This window comes from Gymnodraco acuticeps, unplaced genomic scaffold (assembly GCF_902827175.1).
Source record: "Gymnodraco acuticeps unplaced genomic scaffold, fGymAcu1.1, whole genome shotgun sequence".
NCBI classification, from domain to species: Eukaryota; Metazoa; Chordata; class Actinopteri; order Perciformes; family Bathydraconidae; genus Gymnodraco; species Gymnodraco acuticeps.
In genome coordinates this window covers 1,614,703-1,640,614 of record NW_022991436.1, presented here as the reverse complement: position 1 = coordinate 1,640,614, position 25,912 = coordinate 1,614,703, and the positions used below count along the sequence as shown (strand labels likewise).

Below are 25,912 nucleotides of genomic sequence, written 5' to 3'. Positions count from 1 at the left end.
ATATATCTTAATTTTCCTCCACTAAGGATCCATAGACCTCTGCTTATTTTCACACCAGACTCATCAATTTAAAATATACTACGCAACATTGTATATTAGCAATTGCAAAATGCAGCCAGCAGGTTATTATTTTATTTAATACTCTCACTTAAAGCTGTCTTTTTTCCAGTGCCTACTTAGGGGAAAAAACATGTAACAACCTCAAGACAATCACACACATTTGACATTTAAGAGTCTTTACAAACTGACGTTTACTAAGTAGTTAGCATTTAGTTACCTGTTTACCAGCTATCTTAAATTGCAAGCTGTCATTAAGACATAGCCTTCACTCTGCTTTGTAGAGGTTTTAACTGAAAACAATTACCTCCTAGTAAAGGAAAAGTTCCAGACCGTAAACCCAAAACAATGAGACATAAAAAGCTCTGTTTATAGTTGAGAGGCAGATTTGGGTATTTTTGGGTTTCTAATAATATGTCACTTTCACATTCTCTTTTCGTTTGACCAGGGATTAATGGATACGTTGTGTTAATTATAATGTTGTTCCTATTTGCATATATTTGGTCATCAATTCCCATAGTAGTGGAAATTCTCTGCATTAAAGACAATGACAGAACAGAAAATTGGTCCGTAAACTGTGATAGATGTTTCTTTAATTTTCAACTCAAACATTAGTTGATATGTTGAAAAATGTTTACAATGGTCAATTTCAGAAATAATTTAACATTTGCTTCCGTGTAAGTGTAGTGAACACAATTATCATTCAACATACCATCATTATATTGTAACCCACTCAGGTTACCAACATGGCTGGACTTTAAAGTACTGCACCAAAGTACTCCAACGAGGAACAAACATATACAGTATAAAACAAACCCATGATGTTGTCTCAATGTCTGAGTGAATGTCTCATGTCATGCTGTTTATTTTACTCTCAAATATTACATTATCTCTTTTTGTATGCTACAAATAGATTCCACCAGTAACCACATCTGACACCAGCTATTAAATAAAAAAATAAGATTGAGAGCGTCTCAAATTGCCTAAATGGATATTCAGAAAAGTGTATTTTTATTACAAATCGGGAATAAAAGCATTGGTCCTTTGCATAGGAGCGGCTCTTAACAAAGCACATAATGCCCTCATATTTTACACTGGTGACAGTTCTCCTATTAATATACACCATGCATAATACACTATTGAGGAATGTTGTGTGTTCTGGGCCTGAGCTGTGTAAATAAAAAAAGGATATTACAATTATGTACAAATCACAAAGCAGCTTGAGAACAACCAAATTCACTGGTTGGAGGAGAAACAGCGTTGGAACAGTTGTGTCAAATACCATCAATCGATGTTTTATTTGCAAGGTCATGGCGTGTCCCAGGGTGTCAAGTTAATAGGAGGGAATCAGGTTCACAAAAAATAATGCAAAGTCGGTGGTGTTAACCAAAATATATCTGATGATATGGGTGGGTGGTAAGGCACAGTATTGGGACCTTACTTCTTTATGTATTTGGGCCTTAGGGACCGGTAATGTGCTTAGGCACATTTATTCCTGCTTTCTTACAGTGCAGACGCTTTTCTGCTTGCTCTTGCCTCTGCTTACTTTTTTATGCTGATTTTCCTATTTTTCTTTTCTGAAAACTTCGAGCAGCGGCTCCTGGACATTAACTTATCATTGGGACACTTATTCTTCGTAAATAGATGGAGGGTTTCAGCCATATTTCAATATTTTTACGACGACCTCAGTCTTATAGTAGCGTGGCCTAGCAACAGCTAAAGTCTGGTACTGCATGCTATTTAGCTTAAGCTAGTTAGCAGCAAAATGCCTCCGTTCTCTACAGATGACTTCCACAAACTTCTACAGAAGATGGCCGTGTTGGAAATGAAAATGCAACAGTTGGAAGTTAACGTGGAAGTGAATGGACTAGGTTGGAATGACACCACTTTACCAGTGTTGCAAAATAATGGACAAAGGCATGCTAACTCACAGCTAGTTCGCAGCTACAAGGATTCCAAGGAACAGGAGGGCTATGTACCGGGTAATAAATCTACAAGTGGTAGTCCTCCCTGGAATTCTCTGGGTGCGAAGCCTAAAGGCCCGTACATACCAAGCCAATTTTGGCCGTCAATGGGCGTCAGGCCGGCGATGAGCGTCGACACGCCCTACTCAGATTGGTGTGTCCCGCACTGTTGTGTCTTTTCAGCCCTGCCGACACCTTTTCGGCCGAAAACCCACCGATTCAACATGTCGAATCGGTGGGCAGTCGGCCAAAGAAATCACTCTGATTGGCTGTTCAGCTAGCGAATCAGTGCATGAGAAGCGAAACGGAAGTGAGGGACTCAAACAAACTATTAAGAAGGCAAATCTGAGATTTCATTTAACTCCAGCTCTCGACACAGGTTCGGGAAAGCCCCATGAGCTTCTCGTTGTAGAGTGAAAATGGAACGCACACGCTATTTGTTGTTTGTTTATATCACGCAATCTGTTCTTCTTCTCTCGGTTATCACGCAGTCTGTCTTCCAGTTGTTGCCTCTTTTGAATGACGAATACACACTATCGCAGCCTGCTGGTAAGGAGAGTTATTGCCACACACGCATGCGCAGTTCGTACGTGATTCTTGGCCGTCGGCTGAAGTCTTTGCGGTGTGTTCCAGTGCGACACATGGCCAAGACGCGAGGCGACTCAACAGTCAGGGGTCCGTCTGTGTCAGTTATTTGGTGTCAGCTTGGTGTGTCCGGGCCTTAAGAGTAAATCATTTCCATGGGATTTGGGAGGACGAATAACGGGCAGAGCCCAGCGCTCTGAAATGTGTGATGCGACCGGCTGGCCTGCATTGTTATCACCCAGGAAGAGCGCCTATTCAACCCCTATTCATACTAGGAAACAGCTGTGGACAGCTACTAAAGGGAGAACTACAAACAATCCTCCTAAACCACCAAGTTTGCCAATCCAGAACAGATGTGCTCTGCTGAGCCAGAACCGGAGATCTCTTTATGATGACCTGGATAACCTGTCGTATTCACACAGCAGGGTAAGGACCAATAGCTACTCCAAAAGTAAAAGGCTAGAGGGAAAGCTAACGACAGGGCCTGAAACTCTGATTTTGGGTGATTCTGTTGTAAGAGATGTCTGTGTAGTAAGAACAACATCAAAGTACTCTGTTTTCCCAATGATATGGTCTCTGACTTGGCTGAGAAGATCATGCATATCAGGGCCCAACATCCGACTGTGAAAAATGCGGTAGTGCACATTGGAACAAATTATGTTGTGAAACAACAGTCAGAAGTCCTGAAAGACGACTTTAAAGGTCCCATTTCATGACCATTTCTACTGATCATAATTCCATTGTTGAGGTATACTAAAAATAGATTTATACTGTGCAATTTTCCAAAATCACATTGGTTTCTCATACAGCATCTCTGTATAGTATGTGTTATCACTCTCTGTCCTAAACGGCAAACAGCAAACTCTAACTGATATGTGCTGGGTCCAGGCTCAAGGGCGTATGGCACTCTCAACTATTTCCAGGACAAGCCGGGGACCTGCCTGCCAGTAGCTTTGCCGATATCTGTGTTGATAGGTAATAGATTGAGAGCGGTGAATCAGCTTAGAAACAGAAAGCGCTCAAACACACAGTTTATCAAATTTAGCAGTGATTCCATGTCAGCCAAAGCTTGTCACAACAAATCTGACTGATAGTGTATTCAACAAACTTAAACTGGCTTTATTAAATGTCAGGTCTTTAGCACGAAAAACGTTTTTAATCAATGATTTTATCACTGAGCACAATCTCGATTTTATGTTTTTAACGAAAACTTGGATTGAACAAAAATATAAGAGCTGTTCTTATTACGGATGTAACGATACCAAAAACTCACGGTACGATAATATCGCGATAACAAGTCCACGGTACGGTATTTATCGCGATATTGAATAATAAAGAAAAAAATTCTATTTTTGTTTTTCGATAAAAAAAACGTTTACTCGGAAAATGTTTCTTTATTACATAATAAATCTGATTTGTACAGCATTTTAGTAGGATAGCAGTATTTTAAAGTGTCAAAAATAAAGTGACAGTAACAGACTGGAACAAGAAAACCAGTGTTTTTGTACCGATAGCACTACCAAACAAAGTAGGCATTTTATTTGTGCCACTGCATCTCACAAATAAACAAGGACATTTAATAATCAGACCCTGCAATAAAATAAATCAAGTTTCACTTTAGTTTTTCAAGTAACTCAACTCAAACTCACTAGTCACTCACTCAGCATCATCAGACAGGTTTTTAGGAATATGAGAATGTCCACATTTCCAGGTATTTATAAGCTGGGATGTTTGGGCATTTACAATATCCCCTGCTCTGGAAAAAACTCTCTCGCTTGGTACTGATGTTGCTGGGTCAGCAGTGGTCGCGTTAACCGAATATTTTATTTATCAATGACGGAAAAATCTGAAAGCAGTCTGTCATTTTGACAGATTAGAACAAACTCGGAACAGCGCCAACGTTTCCCCGCAGCGAGGCTCTGGTGTTATGCCGTGTTATGCATGCCCTCCAAAAGGAAATGATATAGTTTCCAAACCGTACTTTGCCGTACAGATCAACACATGTCTGGGAGGTTTTGCTTTACGCTGTGTGCGCTCCCGCGAGGTGCATGCACACACGGCATAACACCGCCCCCCCCCCGTTGACAGTTCACGAGCGTGCTCTCTTGTGAACTGTTCAGACCCGACGGGTAATAAGGGATTATGACGGACATTTTACGATCCTGTCTGTCAAAATGACGGACAGCGAAAAAGTCTAACGCCACCTCAGTGGGACGGAGAGATATGCTTTGGCCATGGGTGACAGCAGTGGGTCAAACTGTGCATTGTCTCTCCACCTCTTCAAAAACAATACAGTTGTTGCCAAGAAGGTGAGGCTTATTGACAGGGCGAGATATAAATATACTGTTGGTACTTGTTAATGTCTCTAGGTGTGTAAATGTAGCACTGTAAATACGATGTCCTTTTGTGTTCTATTGTTTTATGTTCATGTTGTAACCTACTTGCTGCCATGTTGGACAGGTCTCTCTTGAAAAAGAGATCGATGATCTCAATGGGACCACCTGGTTAAATAAAGGTGTAAAACAAAAAAAAAGTGTTTAAAAAAAATAATATGTTTAAAAAAAAAATAATTAAAAAAAGAAAATCGCGGTAGATTTTGTCAGTCTCACGACGGTATTGGGACGTTTATTTACCGCGATACCGCGATATCGTTACATCCCTAGTTCTTATCAAATCAACACCTCCCAACTTCAGTTTTATAAGTCATAAAATAATGCATAAGAAAAGAGGTGGAGTTGCTATTTTGTTCAATGATTCCCTTCAATGCAGGAAGACATCTTATGGGAACTTTGCTTCTTTTGAATATGTCTCCCTTCAGCTGAAATGCTCCTCTCGAGCTCTGTTCCTAAATATCTATAGACCACCCAAATACTGTACAAGCTTTTTTGATAACTTTACTGAACTACTGTGTATAGTGTGTATTGACTTTGACCGTCTAGTCATTGTTGGTGATTTTAACATCCATGTTGACGACCCCCAGGACAGAGGGGCTAAATAACTGTGTTGTGTTCTTGATAACTATGGACTGACTAAGCATGTGACAGAGCCCAAGCACAATAAGGGGTACACTCTGGACTTAATTATCTCAAAGGGTCTGAATATCTCAAAGGTTGTGGTGACTGATGTTGCACTCTCTGATCATTCCTTCCGTTTTCTTTGAGAGCTCTATCTCTGTTCACAACATTTTTCAAAAAGAGGTAACCACAAAGTGATATTTAACTGAAAATACTAGGGAAATGTTTACTCAGAATTTTTTAAATGTCATAGATGACATTGCTCCAATTAAGATAAAGGAAGTGACTGGCAAGAAAATATTTCCATGGAGAAAGGCCATGACCGTGAAAAAAGAGTGTCGACATCATTGCCAAAAATAAAAACATTCCACGTGCCTTGTTTGCTACCTTTGACAGACTAACAAACCCCCCCAGTGTCAGTAGCCTCTGAATTTCTATTATGCAATTAATTTGCCTCCTTCTTCACTGACACAATTCTGAAAATTATTAGACAAGCAGTCAGTGCCTCTGTATCAGGTACAGCAAATGTTTTGTCCTTGTGTCCACGTAAAATCAATTCAAACACCATGACACAATTCCATCAGATTAATGATAAAAACCTAGAGGACATACAGTAATTCAACATCTGAAATCCTCCTCCTGCTGCCTTGATATTATTCCAACAGGATTTTTCAAAAATGTTTTTCATTGCATGGCCTCAGATCTACTTCATATAGTAAACACATCTCTTCACTCAGGTGTTTTTCCACAGGCCCTAAAAATGGGAGTCATTAAACCACTCTAAACAACTTTGTTTATATAGGTAAATATACACATCTGAGTTGACAAATATGACGTGGGGTTCCTCAAGGCTCCATATTGGGGCCTCTTCTCTTTAACATCTACATGCTACCACTGGCTCAGATAATGAAAAACTACAAAATAAGTTACCATATCTATGCGGATAACACCCACATTTACATAACCATTTCACAAGGAGAACAACTGAGGTAATGGTTTTTGGAGCCAAGGTAGAACGTATAAAAGTTAGTGCTGAGCTTCAGTCTGCAATGTTCAAAACAACAGATAAAGCCAGAAATCTAGGTGTAGTCATGGACTCTGACCTGAGTTTCAACAGTCAAATTAAAACGGTTACTAAATCAGCCTACTATCACCTGAAGAATATATCTAGGATTAAAAGACTAATGTCACAGCAGGATTTGGAAAAACTTGTCCATGCTGTTATCTTCAGTAGACTCGACTACGTAATGGTGTCTTCACAGGTCTCACTAAAAAATCTATTAGGAAGCTTCAGCTGATTCAGAACGCCGCTGCTCGAGTCTTCACTAAGAAAGTGGATCACATCACTCCTGTTCTGAACTCTTTATACTGGATTCCTGTGTGTCAAATAATTGATTTCAAAATACTGCTGCTGGTTTATAAAGCATTGAATGGTTTAAGCCCAAAATACATTTCTGACCTACTACTAAATTATGAACGATCCAAAACTCTCAGGTCTTCAGGGACTGATCAGCTTTCTGTCCCCAAAGTCAGAACTAAATATGGTAAAGCAGCGTTCAGTTATTATGCTCCAAATATCTGGAAAAAACTCCCAGAAACCTGCAGGTCCGCTGCAACTCTTACTACTTTTAAATCCAGGCTGAAGACTTTTCTTTTTGCCGCTGCTTTTAATTGAACTTTTCATATCTTAGACTGCACTGTAACTTTTATTATCTTTGCTTTTAAATGAGTGTTTTTAAATGTAATTTCATATCATTGCTTTTAAATGAGTGTTTCTAGATATCATTTTATAATATGTTTCTTAATGCTCTTAATGTCTTTCATTTTTGTAAAGCACTTTGAATTGCTTGTGTTGAAAGGTGCTATATAAATAAAGTTGCCTTGGAATTTTTTTTGGCAGATTTAAAAACCCTATCTACTCCTGTTTCATATTTTTTCATAATTTATTTTGGAAAAGAGCGCACATATTACGATTAATCCTGGTGTCGCCGTGAGTGACAGCTTGTTTTAGCAGCTATTTTCCTGAATTTCCCCACAGGCATAAATAAACTCCATCTTATCCTATATTATCTTATTAATAGATGCCTTACCTCTAATTCATCCATCTGTAAACAATCGCACTAGTAATATCAATCATTATTATTTAACCTGAAACACGATAACCCAAGATATTTATAGCACGCATAATGAAACCGATTTTACAAAGTGCTCAGACATACAGGATCAAATCAAAATGTCATTACAAATGAAATGATGTCTTATAGGGATGCTCCGATCGATCGGCCGATAATCACTCTCTGCCGATTGATCGGTGCTCTCTATAAAGGCCGATCAGGAGAGCCGATCACATGACGTAAAATACATGATACTGTGCACGGCAAAACAAGCTCGCCAAAATGGCTTCACCCGTCTGGCAGTATTTTAAGGTGTCCGAAAATGACAATAAAATAGCGGTATGCAACGTGTGTGAAGCAGAAATCCTGCAGCTCCGCCCGCTGTGACGGACCGGTGAGCGGCGCAACACTAAGAGTTAGACCTAACACACTTAGCTATTTTATCTACCTCTGGAACAAGCTAAACTAGTTATAAATATATTTAGTCTTCACTGTCGGGTCACTCATTACTGGATCAGTAATGAGAGTAAATTGGCGATCGGAGCATCCCTAATGTCTTGGATGTAAATAGTAAAACAATGCATGGCAGTCTTATTATATAAAACCAAGTTTATAAATGAGTCTCCAATTTATAGTTCATTCTTTTGGCTGATAAATAATAACACAATCAATGATGTTGGCAAATAACTTTAGCAAAGAATGTTATACCGTATACTTCATATACATGTTCATTCACTACAGCTATCTCTATAGACAACAGTGATACCAAACGTTTTTTCAGATATATGTTTGTTTTTTTGTGTACCCATGGTTAATACATCTGGGCTTTGGATTGGAACATTTTTTAATATTGTTGAAAATAAAAGGTGAAATATACATGGTTACTGCTCTGTTGCTTATATTTATACATCACAATCTTGTTTTGAAACACCGTTAATTTGCCTGTTGCTAGATTTGATTTGGAAAACAACGAAAAAAAAGGTTTGTTGGGAATTTAGTGAACTCAATTAGCATGTTTTCATCTCGAGGTTTACAAAATCCCACATTTGTAATGTAATTTGTTTTCTGTTGTTTTTGTTTCTCTTTCAGATGCACGTAATTTGTAATATGGACTGAGTTAATTCCACTGCATTCACGTCGGACATTTTTCATAGTTAATTTTGTTGGATGATGACATGTAACATTTAACAGCCATCTGGCGCTGTACAGATGTAATTATTAATTTTCTTAAAGTTCAAGGAACCTTTGCTTGACTTGCCACTTTTTAAGTCTATTTCTGTTTGCCTCATGGTGACCTCCATGACTATGTGACTGGATAAACTCAGAACTTTCAAAGAGACCCAACCAACGCACCCCGCCCTCTCATACACATTTCACATTTTAATCAACTGACTCAATGAAGGTATTCCTCCTGAGGGGGGATTTTGGGGGTGTTGTACAGTAAATTGAGGTGAGCCAAAAAAAGAAGCAGGAGGAAGAAAGAAAAAATAATCCGCCAGCATAAAGTAGTTTGGGTGTTGAGGTTGTCAGGTGGAAGCTTGGTCTTAATCATTGATCCCAAGCAGCCACCAGAATGAGAACAAAGGGCACTAAAATATTCATTAAAAGCTGCTCTGAGTTGCTCGTGAGAGAGAGGAATAGAGAGGAGGAGACAGTGTTCGGAGTAATGAGAGGAGGTTAGCTTTTAACATCTCATTACTGGAGTCCACTGGCTCCCACTGGGACAGGAAGATGGAGACCCTGTCACTGAGCTATGTAACATGAATCCTCATCACAACCTGTCCAGTGCTCCTGGACATGTCACAGGGATAGGATCCCCATCCTATGTCATGTTGTTTTGTAACCAAAAACATCTCCACCAGTCTGCTGCCAATGGCAAATACACGACTGGAATTCGACCAAGTAAAAAGTCAGAAAAAAAAAAAAGCCTTGTGTTTTTAAAGTAGGAAATAACAATTGAGTGAGTGTATGAAGCTGGAGGGTAAGACTCATGCAAAGAAAAGACGGGTAGTGCTTCCCTTTTTGAAAAAAACAAAAACTTGAGAGGCATTTCAGGGCTGCTGAGCTTAAAAGATGAACTAAGGGAGCCATGCTGTGTGGAGAGAATCAACCTGACTCTTTAAGTGTGTGTGTGTGTGTGTGTGTGTTTGTGTGTGTGTGTGTGTATGTGTGTGTGTGTGTGTGAGTGTGTGTGTGAGTGTGTAGGTGTGTGTGTGTGTGTGTGTGTGTGTGTGTGTGTGTGTGTGGTGTGTGTGTGTGTGTGTGTGTGTGTGTGTGTGTACGTACTCAGGAGACTTGGCTTAACAGCTTTGCTGTCCAGCAGACGTATAGACCGAACACATTTTAGTTAGCGTCTATTTTGGTTATGTTGTTGTTTGTGCTTGTGTGTCTACTGGACTGCTTATACCACTTACTGTTTCTTTTCAACAGGAGATCCATCCCCCACCATAGAGGTATTTATTTCCCAAACAAATAAACTATTAGCACTTAAACATTTCACCAGCAGGGATTGTTTCCAATTACCAAGGGTTTTGTCTGAGGGATTGGGCAAAAGAGAACAAAGAAACAAAACTATAAGTGTATTTGTTTAGTTGTAGTTTAGTTTAGCCGTGTGTAGATCAGTGGATTTTCAAGAAGCAAAGATGAAGGTTTGCGTTTTGAGGGGGAAAAGAAAAACAAACCTCCACAGATGATTACACAATATTCAAATGTGTATTTTCCTCCCACTGACTCATGCAAACAGATGCTTTGCGCCTCTCCAGAGCAGTGGGGTAGGGGCATTTGAAGAAGTGCCAGTGCCAACATCACATAGAAATGTCCTTACTACCCCTCCCCTTGTCTCTTTCTCTCTTGCTTTAACTCAAGGGCAAACCGTAGATCTAAAACAAGGATGTGGGAGGACTTTCACTTGCATGTAGTTACCAGTGACTAGGGCCCCATTTACACGAGGACGAAACGGGTACGTTTGTGTTTACGCACCGAATTCGTTTTCAAAAAAGTCTTCCGTTCACACGCATTCGGCTCAATTAACGTGTCCATTCACACGAGACCGCTCGACCCGCTGGAAACGCTGTAGTACATATGCCGGGCCTGTAAGTGGCGCTGCTAACGCCATAAAATACACCAAAAGCAGCGAAAAAGACTCCGAAGCATGGTTGCCATGGTTGCCCTTATGTTTATTCTCCGCGGTGGACGGCGCGTGCTCCTGCTGTAAATCTCTCCGGTAGTCCACCAGCAGATGAAAAACACCCACCTTTCCGCCTCTTCCAAGGGACGAGGGAACCATGCGGCAGAGTTTCCGTTAACATTTGTTTCCGCCGGTCAACATGCCTCTATTTTCCTCCCCTCTTCTGACAGCCCAGCAGCTGATCTCTGGGGAGATGTGGGGAGAGGGAGGTGGGGCTATTTCATCGTTATCAGAAAATGATCATATAGGGCGTACACACAGAGCCGTTTGCCCCCCCCAGAGCGTTCCGTTTGCAGATCTATCCACCTTGGGACCCGTTATCGTTTGCGGGGTCCGTTTACGTGTTTACGTGTCGGCCTCGTGTAAACGAACGGGCTTATACGTGAGAGAAAAGTAGCAGATACAACCCGTTTTGTCCTTGTGTAAACGGCATCTAAGTCAATGGCTGTTGAAAGCTGCATATCACAACTTTGCACTTCTGTAAAGTGGCTGTGAGAAATAACTCAAGTTTGAAAGTTTGAAAGCTTGTCTGAATGGAGGTCATTTACAGTGTTGGTTAACTGCACACTCCTTGGTAATCCTCTGAGTTACTGTCTTTTGCAGGAAGTAAAAAAGGGAGTGGGAGTGATAAAGAGAAGCCGTCGCTGACTCCAGTATTTAAGAAAGCCTGCTCAAGCCTCTGAGATTTCTCAAAAGTAAAATGACTTCCTTAGACAGTATATCTACTATACGGCAGTTCAAATAGGGAAATAAGATTGTTCTCTCAGGATGATCCTTTTTTATATTTAAAGAGTTCTCCGGCAATTTAGTTGATGGCTCTAGCAAAAGACAGATTTTTATTTTTATTTAAAGAAAGGTCAAAGTCGATGTAGAGAAAGTCCACATGTCTTGACTTTTAGTGCCATAGTAAAAAAAAAAAGAGATCCTACATTTCCCATAATTAAGGCCGTGTTTTGAAAGCTGCTGCCATTTCAGATTCCCTATTCCCACTTTGCGAAATACGCAGATTTCCTCTGGTGATATTCAATCTCTTATTAAACTCAATGCACTGCGGCATCAGATTAATAGCTGAAGCTAATAAAAATGTATTACTGTATGTGAGAAACTTGGAAGTTGTCTATTCTATGGGCTTTCCCAAACATAATATTTATACTTGACAACAATTGTTAGGGGAGAACACAAACCTTTCTGAAACACAACTGGACAATGATGAGTGTCCCAATAAGTGTTCTTGTAGTCCAACAAAACCAATAGTTATTTCGAGTCACCCCAACTAAAATGATCTAGCTCTTGCATTGCATCAATCACGGAAGACTGAATTTCAAATGTTGGACTTGAAAGGCTGCCAAAACTCAACCCTACCAATAATGCAATTCAATAGACTTGCCTGGTAATGCTTATATATGTCAAGCTTGGAGTTTAGGATTTTATTTTCAAGACATTTTTATGAAAAATGTTACACAAGATAAAAAAAAACTGTTTTCACAATTGAGTAGTATTCCGTATGACTAGAAATTATTTGGTACAATCGAAAGTACTTAAACTGTTTCCCATTTAAGTACTTTCCAATGCTATTGCAGCATATTACAAGGCCCTAATCTTTAATAGACAGCATCTTACATGGATACAGACGGACAGCACAGTTCTTGATGTGCAGCATTACATTTGACATGGGTCTCCTTGGGGACGGATTTAGCACCATGTACCAGACATGTAGTGCCATATAATGCCTTCCTTAATGTATGTAACAAGCACCAACTAGAGTTTCATTTGTATTTTAGTTTTGAAATAACTGCAGATTGACACCTTCACTGACTCCGAGAGCCCTGACGGATCTTTGGAATTCAATTGCGATGCTCCCTTCCCGTAAATGTGGTTCATTTTACATTCATACGTTCATCTGGTCTAATTACATTTAATTTCAGCACACTGGCTCCTGGTCAGTTTCTAATTAATTTGATGCCATCTCTTATAATTAGGCTTTGCATTAACCATGCCTCCCAACAGACTCTCTCTTCCTCTTCCACCACCTCATCTGCACAGGAAGTAGTTAGTGCTGTTTAGAGTCCGCCTCAGACCCCGCTCTCAATTCACAGGCTCTTTTAAATGAGATCAGAGCATTTGAGATTTAGATTCTTGATGAAATTAACTTTACTGCCTCGCCCGCCCATCCTTCTCCACCACCACAGCAGTGGATCCCTAAGTGGCAGAGTTTCCTCCGGGCAGCGGAATCCATGCAGAGTCCAAATTAAATTCCTGGACTGCAGCTGACTTTGCTGACCTTTTGACTTCCTGAGTTCAGCGGAAATGATTGCAGCATGCGGACAGTGATAATTAAGCACATTCAAAGTGCTCTGCCATCCACATAAAATCATGAAAGGGATACAGCATCTCTTTGGACCTGGCAAGTATACATTTACCTCTCAACAAGGTTATGTATTTATTTGAGTTTTTTCTCCTAAGAGTGTTGCCTTACCCCCTAATCGCACCAGGAGCGTCTGCGCTGCGGCTGCGCCACGCTGCGACCTCCTCCTGCGTCCTAACCCACCAGGCGCGTTTCAAAACGTTGCGGAAGCGGAGCGTCGTGTGTGCAGCCTCGCAGTTGTTGGATGAACATTCCACTTCCTGCCTGCGCCGCGCCGCGTCAAAAATAGGATTCATCCTATATTTTAGAAATTCCTTGCGGCGAGGAGCTTCTGGGACGCTTCGAGCCGCGGCGCAGCGTGTCTGGTGGAATAGCACCCATTGACTAGAGTGGCCGCGATCGCTAAAAACACCGCAGCGCAACGTAGCGCAACGTAGCGCAACGCAGCGCAACGCAGCGCAACGCAGCGCCACGCAGCGCAACGCAGCGCAACGAAGCGCAACGCAGCGCAACGCAGCGCAACGCAGCGCAACGCAGCGCAGACGCTCCTGGTGGGATTAGGGGGTTAGACTTATGTGTGTGTCATCGCTTTAGATCAGGGTGAATGTACTGTGTTTTGAAGACAACCCATGAAAACAGCAGGAATTACTATCCCTCATCTTCTTTCTTTTGGAAGGAATTGACATAGATTCTCCTTTCATCAAAATGAAATGACCTTTTAAATATACTGATTCAATCTGATGTGCTTTTAAAGCCTGCAGAGACACATCCACCTGATTATGTATGCACTACAACTGCTTCCATTTCACCAATGTGTGCTTTTGAACTGTATCAACCTGAGAGAGTGTTAAAGGCTGAGAGGCATAGAACTTAGGAAACTAACACCCCTGTCAACAATAACAGAAGTGCTGTATTGGGGGGGTGGACACAACTCAATGCGCCGCGACTGTCTGAATAGAAGTACATTTCAATATGAGACAGCATGCGTCCCAGTAGAAGACATTTGACTGAATGCCTTGCACTAGCTTTCAATGAATATAGGATAAATACAAAGGAAGTGTTATGTCATTTGAGTGGATCAGCAGCTGCGATTAAAGCCATTCAGGCAATTAAATCTCAGTTTGCCGAACAAAGCCATCAATGGTATTAAAATATGATGTGCGTCTTTGTTAATAAAAAATGGGTTATAATGTTTCGCTAAGTTTCCCGGGAATATATCACTTGTTTGACAAGAAAGCCACGGGGGCCAAGTGAGATTTTAAACACAGCTGCATATAATTAATCACCAAACTGTTTTTATTTGTCTATGTTATTCGTTCACATCTGTTAGATTATGTGGGTGTAGAACGACAATTGTTCTTCAGAGAAAAAAAAAAATGCATTATTTAAAAATATGTCTGTGTGGTTTTATTGAACATGATGGTCTTTATACTGCTGACCTGAGGTTATTACTGTGTGTAGTGGCAATAAAGTTGTCTTTGTGGTTTGCGGCATAGTTGCATTGATGTTGGATGTTTAGTTGTATTGATATGGTGGTCTTATAAACCCCATGCTCCACCTGGTAAATGCACAATTGCACTTTGATTCAGGGAGGGATGTCTGTGTGTATGTGATAAAGCTAGTTTTGAAATAGAAATAAAGTTTTGAAAGATTTTGTCGTATTCATTCTTGTATTTTATACCTCTATTATTCTATATTAGCTTTTTTTTAGTCTTCAAATTTTTTACATGTTTTTAAATGTTCTTTGATAATGTGATTCTGCTGCAATATTTTGATATGATATTACATTTATTTTATTTTTGTAAAGCACCTTGAATTGCGTTGAACTTGTGTTGAAAGGTGCTATATATAAAATATATAATGTATGTGCTATAACAATACGAAAAACTTGCCTTTCCTCTCTTTTCCTGGAAAAGGAAGTTTACTTTTATGGATAGCATATAGATAGCCTAACACAATCTGAATTGTCCATATTTAACATAGAATATCCTCTTTTTTTTGTATTACTTCACGTCATGTTAGGGATCATATCTAAGGAGTTCTGTTATGATACCGTTTACACTTTGTATTCAAATACAATCTTCATTTTGATTCTTTGGATATTGACATCTGATCAATTGCCTTTCATCAGGATGGGTGGGGAAAATGGATGCATGGGCAAATAAATGCACAACATCTACATTTACTTACGTATAATGAGCCTCCTTACCACTGTAGGGGGCAGTAGTGACACTAATTGCTTTAGTTTAGGAGCTGCTCACTGAAACTCCACAAAAAAGGATTCAATAGCCTCCTACACACAACCCACTGTCACAACAATCCCACTCTAAGTTCATAGATGGTTACAATATCAGCCTGCAAACTGATAAAATAGTACCAAGCATTACTGCAGGAAGGCAATAGCAAGGACATTTCAAATTAAATGGTAAACTAATATTTTTTAAGGAAAGTTAACTCAATGCTTTGAGAATGTAAGACCTTTAGATATACTGAATCAGAAATATTGTTATCATGGTCAGATCTCAATAGCAGAATTTTCAGGTGGACTGGTAAACAATCCGTCAAGGAAAGCAGGGCTGCTTTATGAGCTCTTTTTTATTCCTAACCAAGGGAGATTGTTCTCTGTTGTTGGCAGTCTTGCCTGAGAAAGTAGGACGAGGAGTAGCTGTCTTCCTATGGATATGGTCACAGAAAGCATCTGGCCGAGGTCCAATCACAATAAAGCCAGGAAACCCATCCGTTAGCATTGTATCATATTCATATTGAAAAAAAACCATTATTGTTCTCTGTGATACACCTTCAGATCACATGTGTACCCACATAACTAGGGATGCATTGATTCCAATATCAATCAATATTGACTCGGATAGATGGTTTGGCCGACAATGAGGACAATCTATGTAAAATGATTTGTTTATAAACGACGTACATACTAGAGATTTAATCTGAGATTAACCTTTCATAAGCATGCTGCAATAAAACTGTTTACATTTGAGTTGTTTTTTAACGAAAGCCTTAGAATCAAAAGTGATCCCTGTCTCTTCCACACAGTGAGGCTGTCAAGATCTGTCTGTGTTGTGTTTTGTCTTGTCTTTTTCTGTCTTTGGTTTCCTGTTTTGTTTTGAAAAGTGTTCACCTCCTGTTTTGCCTGTTGCCTTCTGTCTGTTTTCCCTCCCTGATTACCCGATTGTGTTCACCTGGTGTCCCTGTGTTTTCTCTTCCCTCCTCACCTGTGTCTTGTTTGCATGATTAGTCTTGTGTGTATTTAAGTTCTGGTTTTTCTGTCTGTCTTTGTCGGTTCGTCTTGTGTTTTGACTTGGTCTTCGGTGAGTGTTCTGTTCTGTCTTTGTTTCTAGTATAGCCTTGAAATAAAGGAGATATTTTTGACACTTACATCTGCATTTGAGTCCTGCTTCCTGCACACACCGTAACATTACGAACCGACCTGAGATATGGGCCCAGCAGATCCGTTTGAGCAGGAACTATTGGATTATACATTTTCTTTGTCTGACTGCGCTCATCGATGGATAGGAGCGGTCAGGGTTCAACAGCGAGATGCTGCTCTGGCAGAAGCATTCAACCTTACAATGAAAAATCAAGATTTGGTTAAATTCTTACCTGCCTGGCTTTTGGATTACCTCACGGTTTGTTTTCCCGATCCTGATAGACCCAGGTCTCCCAATTCCCTTTTTGATACCACACGCATCGGTGTGGTCCGTCTGGCGTCAGCCCCTGCTTCTCACCCAGTGTTTGCTACAGTCCAGGAGCCATTCGCTGGTACTCGTCTGGCTTTTGGAGGTCCACGGAGCCTCCAAACGGCTCCTAAAAGAAGGAGTCGCAAGGCCAGGTTAGCAGCACGAGCCCAAAGTGCCATGGTTCCAGCCCCAGTTCTGGCCCCAGCAGCCATGGTTCCAGCCCCAGTTCTGGCCCCAGCAGCCATGGTTCCAGCCCCAGTTCTGGCCCCAGCAGCCATGGTTCCAGCCCAAGTTCTGGCCCCAGCTGCCATGGTTCCAGCCCCAGTTCTGGCTCCAGCAGCCATGGTTCCGGCCCCTGTTCTGGCCCTAGCAGCTATGGTTCCGGCCCCTGTTCTGGCCCCAGCAGCCATGGTTCCAGACCCAGTTCTGGCCCCAGCAGCCATGGTTCCGGCCCCAGTTCTGGCCCCAGCAGCCATGGTTCCGGCCCCAGCAGCCATGGTTCCGGCACCTGTTCTGGCCCCAGTAGCCATGGTTCCAGCCCCAGCAGCTATGGTTCCGGCCACAGTTACGGCCTCGGCAGCCATGGTTCCGGCTTCAATTCCGGCTCCAAAGCCGGCCCACACAGCCATGATCCAGGCTTCAGCTCCGGACCTTACAGCCATGTTTCCGGCTCCAGAACTGGATCTTACAGCCATGGTTCCGGCTCAAGTACCGGCCCCAGCAGTCATGGTCCCGACTCCGGCTCCTCGTCACCTGTTGACTCATCGGCCAACGCCAGATCCCGAGTCCTGTCGGCATACCGGCCGACTCCAGCACCTCGTCTCCTGCTGGCTCTCCAGCCGACGCTAGCTCCCCGTGTCCTGTCGGCATACCGGCCGACTCCAATACCTCGTCTCCTGTTGACTCTCCAGCCAACACCAGCTCCCGAGTCCTGTCGGTGTACCGGCCGACTCCAGCACCTCGTCTCTTGTTGGCTCTCCAGCCAACACCAGCTCCCCGTGTCCTGTCGGTGTACCGACCGACACAAGTTCCCTCTCAAGTCCCCTCTCAAGTTCCTACCCGGGTCCCCTCTCAAGTTCCTACCCGAGTCCCCTCTCAAGTTTCCTCTCAAATCCCCTCTCGAGTCCCCTCTCGAGTTCCCTCTCGAGTTCCCTCTCAAGTCCCCTCTCGAGTCTCCTCTCGAGTTCCCTCTCAAGTCACCTCTCAAGTCCCCTCTCGAGTCTCCTCTCGAGTCACCTCTCAAGTCAACTCTCAAGTTTCCTCTCTAGTCCCCTCTCAAGTCACCTCTCGAGTTCCCACTCTCGTCCCCTCTCGAGTCTCCTCTCGAGTTCCCTCTCTCGAGTCCCCTCTCAAGCCCTCTCTCGAGTCCCCTCTCGAGTTCCCTATCGGGTCCCCTCTCAAGTCACCTCTCGAGTCTCCGTTCAAGTTCCCTCTCGAGATTCCTTTCAAGTCACCTCTCAAGTCAACTCTCAAATTTCCTCTCGAGTTCCCTCTCAAGCCCTCTCTCAAGTTCCCACTCAAGTCCCTACTCATGTGCCGTTGGAGGTCCCGCAGACTACTCTTCTGCCGGGGATCCTGCCAACCCTATGTCCTGTACCGTTGGAGGTTCCGCTGGGGGTCCTGCCAACCCTTTGTCCTTTCCCGTTGGGGGTCCCGCCGACTACTCTCCTGCCGGGGGTCCTGCCAACCCTATGTCCTGTCCCGTTGGGGGTCCCGCCGACTACTCTCCTGCCGGGGGTCCTGCCAACCCTTTGTCCTGTCCCATTGGGGGTCCCGCCGACTACTCTCCTGCCGGGGGTCCTGCCAACCCTATGTCCTGTGCCGTTGGAGGCCCCGCCGACTACTCTTCTGCCGGGGGTCCTGCCAACCCTAAGTCCTGTGCCGTTGGAGGCCCCGCCGACTACTCTCCTGCCGGGGGTCCTGCCAACCCTGTGTCTTGTCCCGTTGGAGGCTCCGCCGACTACTCTCCTGCCGGGGGTCCTGCCAACCCTATGTCCTGTCCCGTTGGGGGTCCTACCAACTACTCTACTGCCGGGGGTCCTGCCAACCCTATGTCCTGTGCCGTTGGAGGCCCCGCCGACTACTCTTCTGCCGGGGGTCCTGCCAACCCTAAGTCCTGTGCCGTTGGAGGCCCCGCCGACTATTCTCCTGCCAGGGGTCCTGCCAACCCTGTGTCCTGTCCCGTTGGAGGCCCCGCCGACTACTCTTCTGCCGGGGGTCCTGCCAATCCCTTGTCCTGTTCCGTTGGAGGTCCTGCCGACTACTCTTCTATCGGGGGTCCTGCCAACTCTATGTCCCGTGCCTTTGGAGGTTTTGCTGGGGATCCTGCCAGCTCTATGTCTAGTCCAGTTGGAGGCCCTGCCATCACCTGTCCTGCCGGGGGTACTGCCAACCCCTTGTCCAGTTCCGTTGGAGGCCCCGCCATCATCTGTCTCACCGGGGGTGCTGCCAACTCCTGGTCCTCTTCCGTGGGGGATCCTGCCGAAGCATGTCCCACCGGCTCCGGTTCCTGTTCGCCCCACCCTGAACTCTGCCTTGTCCCCGGGCCGTCCACCCGAGTCCCCCTTTTTGAACTCTGCCTTGCCCCCGGGCCGTCCGCCCGAGACCCCTTCCTTGAACTCTGCCTTGCCCCCAGGCCGTCCGCCCGAGACCCCTTCCTTGAACTCTGCCTTGCCCCCGGGCCGTCCGCCCGAGACCCCTTCCTTGAACTCTGCCTTGCCCCCGGGCCGTCCGCCCGAGTTCCCCTTTTTGAACTATGCCTTACCCCCGGGCCGTCCGCCCGAGACCCCATCCTAGATCTCTGCCTTGCCCCCGGGCCGTCCGCCCGAGACCCCTTCCGGGTCCTCCGCTGTCAGCCCGTCCTCCAGACCCCCTCCACCCACCCTGTTGGCCTTAGTTTTTTGACTTGGTCTTCGGTGAGTGTTCTGTCTTTGTTTCTAGTATAGCCTTGAAATAAAGGAGATATTTTTGACACTTAAATCTGCATTTGGGTCCTGCTTCCTGCACACACCGTAACAGAGGCAAAAAGATCAATACTCGGTACCATAGATACCCAAACTCTAAGTATTCTCAAAAAGCCAGACCGTCCCTACTCACAAGTGTGACTTTCAATCAATATCCAACTTTACCTTTTGACACATGTAATATACCTTTTCAAAGACATCTGCCACTTGAGACTGTTTTAAACAGAGCACTTTAAAACCTGTTAAGCCCCACGACACTGTGTCTCAGGACATCTTAATATTTAAGGACCTATTAATGTGTTATACCAGATTAACGGGAATAATCTCAGCTAACTGAAGATATGAACCATTTCTTACATTACATTACATTTAGCTGATGCTTTTATCCAAAGCGACTTACCAAAACAAAACACAAGTCTCATAAGAAGCATCTAAATGACCCCTTAGCGAAAAATGCTAACGCACTTTGGCACAGAACTCAAGATAAAAATACCCTTATTACTTATCGTAGCTGCACATACAAGATATCCGATTACAGCTGAGGTTCCACAGATTATTTAGCTTTATTGTATCATCACTGAGCGATCCAAACTCGCAACAGGGAAAGCAAACACAGACATCACAGCACGTACCTTTACGGAGCTTTTACGGGAGATCGTCTCACCGTAGCTGTCAATCTGATCAAAAGACGTGTTCAATGGCATTAAAACGAGAAAAAACGCGGCTGAATCAGTTAATCCATAGGTTGATAATGTTTCTGTGGATTTGAAAAAATTATTTATAATCCATAATTCCATTTTTATGTAAAAATCGGAGAGTAAAAGTTAGCTGCTAATGGTAGCCACCAGAGTTATCGCAGCTTCCGGTCTTGGCTATGCGTCAGTCTCTCACACACACACATTACCAAATAAGGAGTATGTGGGAGTTCCCCTCGATTCCATTGGCTCTGACGGTTAGAAAGAGATGTCAATCAGCAAAATCGAGCAAGGGGGGCCAGAGATATGGAAAATCCACCCAAATGACCTCAGAAGTGTTTTTTTTTGCTAAATCTCTCTAAAAAGGTCACATTGCACTTGTTGGGCATCAATCTTAATACAGGGTGCTTATTATATGTTGTAGTTTGGATTCCTAAAGCTTTTAGTCTACCATCCCATCATTCAAGGGTGGTTTTCAATATAAGTATTTTTTTTTTTGGACGGAGACAATAATTTACATTTTTTTACTGTGTTCAATCTGAATTTACTTTAAAATAAAAACATCAATATTGATTCAGACACTTCTACATCCAACTCATAGGTGTAACCTTGCTTTGAGAAAAACGATTATTAATTTAACCCTTTTAGAAGGGAAGATATGGTCATTTGTTCTGGGAATGTCATTTTCGAGCCTGAGACCTGGAAAACAGGCTCGGGGCTTAACAAGAACGATGACAGAAAAAGTTCCATCATCACCACTGTAGGGGCCAGAAGCCCAAACCCTGCCAAGCAGGGGCCCCTGCTGAGATACAAATGGCAGAGCGGTGTCTCACATGCTCCGCTTCACTAACAGCTCGTGTGTTTACCTGAACGTGGCCTTGAGGATCTGTCCAGACGTGCTCTCTTTGGAGTGGTTGTTGTATCCGTAGAAAAGGTCTCCGAACACAGTCTGGTTAGCGGGGATGTCCACTGCCTCGGCGCAGTCTATTCCCTCGGTGCAGGCCTCCGACAGCGGCAAACATGACCTCCCATCTGGACCACGTTTGTAGTCCTCGATGCACCTAAAGGAAAAGTGGTTTAAGTTTTAATTGGATCATACATTTACTTTTGTACATGTGTAGGAGAGGACAAAGCTGCTCATGCTATGACTCCGGTTTGCAGAGATGGCAAAGGTACACACATAATCAAGTAGAAGAACAGATACTCGTGTTTAAAAATACTCTGGGAAAAGTAAAAGTACCGACAAAACTTCTTTACTCAAGTAAAAGTAAAGAAGTACAGGCTTCAAAATGTACTAAGTAAAAAGTACCCATACTGTAACTACCAACTGTTTTAAAGAGTAACTGACCTCACTTTATATTAATAGAACAATAATGTCATTGTTAGCTAATGAATGTTTCAATGCTGAACAACGGCAACATGAAAACGTTTTCATTGGTCCCTCTTCTCTTTAGAGAAGACCAGGAAATGATGGATACACGGATCATGTTAAAATCAATAGGCATGCAATGACTCTAAATAATAATGATCACGCCACCAAACGCAGATTAAAACTAAAGTAACCAGCCTGTTTTGAAAATGTAAGAAGTAAAAGTACAGGCACTTGTGTTAAAAAGTAAAATTAAAAAGTTGTCAGAAAAATAAGTAGTGGAGTAAAGTACTAATACCAGAAAAATGCACTTAAGTACAGTAACAAAGTATTTGTACTCCACTACTTCCCACCTCTGCCGGTTTGTACCAAGGTCTTTGGTTTGGTAATGTTACGTTAGCTCAGCATATCATTAGAGGTTATCAGTCTGATATGGAAACATTGTCAAACTAATAAGCTTGTTATTACTATAAATGGCCAATTACACCCCTTTCTAAAGTCATGATTACAATTCAATACCACTTATATTATATCTTAGTACATTTGGGCTGAATGAATTTATTTTAGAAAACTAAACTAGAAAGGTAACAAAAAAATAAGAAAATACTGCGGGAGCTCAACAAGAAGCAGCTGCATTTTCATTTCATAATACTCTCTAAAAAAAGGAACATTTTTGATAATGCTTGGCTCCAACCATTACAAGCTTGATTTAGAGGAAATAATGACATGCAATTTTAACCACAACCCCATTATTTGATAAATTACTACTTTAAATTGTCAGGTTTCCTCAAAGCCTTAGCATTAAAGTTGGGCTCCAGTGGTTTTTTGACCAAGTGTATATTTAAGTAAAAAAAGGAACCTTGCACGACCTCAACAACAAATGGCTTTATTAATACATTTTTTAATTTGAGTTTTTTTTGTAATAACGCTTGCCTCCAACATATAACGTTTTTGTTTAACTTGTAGACAAATTTAAATTACAACCGCAATATCGATTACAATAATTGAATGTTTTAATGTATTGCCTTCAAAGCCTTAGCATTATCCTAATGTAATGAACATGGATAATGAGATTATACTGTACTGCAACACCCGAGTGGTACGGTGAGGCACTTTTAGTTGCTACTACTGTATTAACGCATTTACAAGTAGACTGTTGGCAGTCATGAATATTGATTAAAACCTTGCGATTGAATATTTTTGAAGTTATATTCTGCAGCATTTCCACTGTGTTGAAAACATGAACGTTTCAGTCAACAGTGTAGAATCAGCCAAATCAATTCGAGTAAAGTGGCACAAAATCCCCCATCTGAAAAAGGAGAAGCGTCGTAAGCTCTGTCATACTCATGTCGGTGTACAATATACTGAGAACTGGGGAAGGGGGGGTTAAAGAGAGAAAGATTATATGTCAGGGATTTCAACTGAGAGAAGCTCTACTGGATGCCAAATGTCTCAAAAATAATGTCAGTCTCCAGTGGGACTGGTCGAGGATTAGCCACATCTGCACAGTGGAGAGTGACAACAACATGCTGTTGTTAGGAATAAAATAGAACAGCAGTGTGTGTATGTATACTGTGCCTGCAACATCATGTGTAATGTAAAGATGACAACAGAAACAACAGCTTGTAGCGTTCAACTACAACTCAGCTGCTTCCAGGATCTGGTTCTACTTTGTCACATCTCTTTAGAACTCAAAGAAACTAGAACTAGAAGGCCTCCACAGCTAAAGTTAAATATGTTGTTTATAATACAACTTTAGCTTGTTAGAGCAGAACATATGAACAACTCAAACCTTGGACCACCTGTAGAGTTAATATTTACACGCCATGCAGGTATTTTTTTGTTATTCTGGCTGATTAGAACTCTGACATTTTTTCAAAATCATGAAATCCATGTGAGATTAATGATCAAATGATCTCAGGTGCAATATCATTAGTGGTGAGGAATATGTTATTCATTCTATACATGTCCACAGTCTTGAAAGGAGGTCTCATTAGTGTATTAAGTGAAACCCCTGAGGGGCTTTAGCATGGCTGTGAACTGGCTTTAGATTAAATGATGCAGGTCTCCATATAACGCATCATAACATGAGATGATGCCATGTTTCCACTGCACCCTACCATCTGCTCGTCTCACTTTTGACAACCATACATTTTCTATATTCGGTGTTCCATTGCAGATCGTACCCCCTTATTGTGGTATGATGCACTTGTAGCAATGCAATATGTAACTGCGGTGACATCATCTTTAACAGGACCCTCTATGAAGCATTTCATCTGCAACAAAACAGAGGAATGTCTGCACTTTGTCCATTGTACACACAAGTGTTTGAGGCTTCCAAATGTAGTTAATACAAAAATGTGATTGCTGTAAACCATAGCTTGGCTTTTTGAAAAAGGCAGGTTTGTGCAGGTTCTGTGTTTTGCTAGCAACAGTTCTCTCCATCCAGTCAGTGGTCTTTATTGACTTAAAGGTCGCTTATAATGCACAATCCACTTGTTCATGTCTTTTAAACATATGTCCCCTCTGTGTAAAGAGATTCTGGACGTTTCAGGAAAACATATTTGCTCCCTTGTTGTCCTGAACCATAAAAACCTGTCTGAAAATGAGCTGATCAGATTTTGGCTACTTTATGATGTCATAACGATGTTTTGGCTTGTGTAACCATTAGCCAATAACCAACCAAGGTAACACCCCCCCCTTCTTTATCACCTGAATCTCTTTCTAGTAGGGGTGTAACAGTTCACAGAAGTCACGGTTCAGTTCATACCTCGGTTTGGGGGTCACGGTTCGGTACGGGTTCGGTACAACAAGGAAAAGCAAAAAAAAGTCCCAAATGCATAATTTTTTTTGCTGTTATTTATTTGTAACAGTAGTGCAAATTTTGTTATGAAAATAAGGAACTCTAACATTTGGAATCATTAACTGTATTACACAGTTAAAAACAAACCACAAACAGTAACACACACACTCAAATGGCCATATTATTTATATTGGCTGATGTCAAACAAAAAGGTTAAATAAGCTGTACAACTAAAAAGAATGTCTTGAACATATTAAAATAAATAATAAGAAAATAAAATCTGTACCTTTAGGAGCAATGTCTAACATGTGTTATTAACTTGTGAGTGTGTGAGGCCATTATGCCTAAATAAAGGTACTCAAGCTTTACTCTATTTTCAAGTTTTTCTTCAAAAAGATGAGTTTGTCTACGTTGTCAGTAGTGAGGGCAGATCTGTTGGCGGTAACTATGGGCCATTCTCACTTCGGTTAAATGGATTCCTTGCGTCCCTCACTTGCGTCGTTTCCCTGCGACTAGTCCCTCCCACCAGGGAAGCATGGAGAGACGCAAGGAACCCATGAGAAGCAGGGACATGAGTTTTAAGAGCAATGGGACGTCCTTTCCTCCGGAGCGTCACGTGAAGCGACGTCCGTTTGTGATGACGCTGCACAGCTGATCGTCTGACAGCAGCTCTGTCCCCATTATTTCCACACAGACCCCCGCCTCTGTTAGTACACATTTACTGACATAAACATTTGTATCATCTGTTATAGACCCAAATAAATAAAATAAAATAAGAACTCATTCTCAAAAAAGATAAACGCCATTCTTAAAATGTATAAACGAACATTAGTTGGATTAATATTGATTAGAGTGCACAATAGAAATAAAATAATTGAGAGAAGAAAAAGAGATATATTATCTATCAAAACCCAGTTAGATTAACATTCATTGGATTGCACACTTTGTTTGTTTGTTTGTTTGTTAAATTAACATTTTAAAAAGCACTTAATGACTGACTGAATGGAAATGACAATAAATGAAAATGTAAAATGAAAAAAGCGATCATGAAAATGTTTCCAAAAAAGGAATAAAATGATTTTTGAACACTTTGTTGTTCAG

General features: G+C 42.1%; 1 protein-coding gene across 1 annotated transcript in view; it reads right to left on the bottom strand.

Moving 5' to 3' along the window:
- The window catches only part of astn1 (astrotactin 1), a gene marked incomplete at its 3' end in the record, with an annotated part of 248,725 nt that overhangs the window by 34,454 nt on the left and 188,359 nt on the right, over nt 1-25,912 (bottom strand). The window contains 1 exon segment of the mRNA XM_034196281.1: nt 21,506-21,700. Within this exon segment, the coding sequence (XP_034052172.1) occupies nt 21,506-21,700 (195 nt within the window).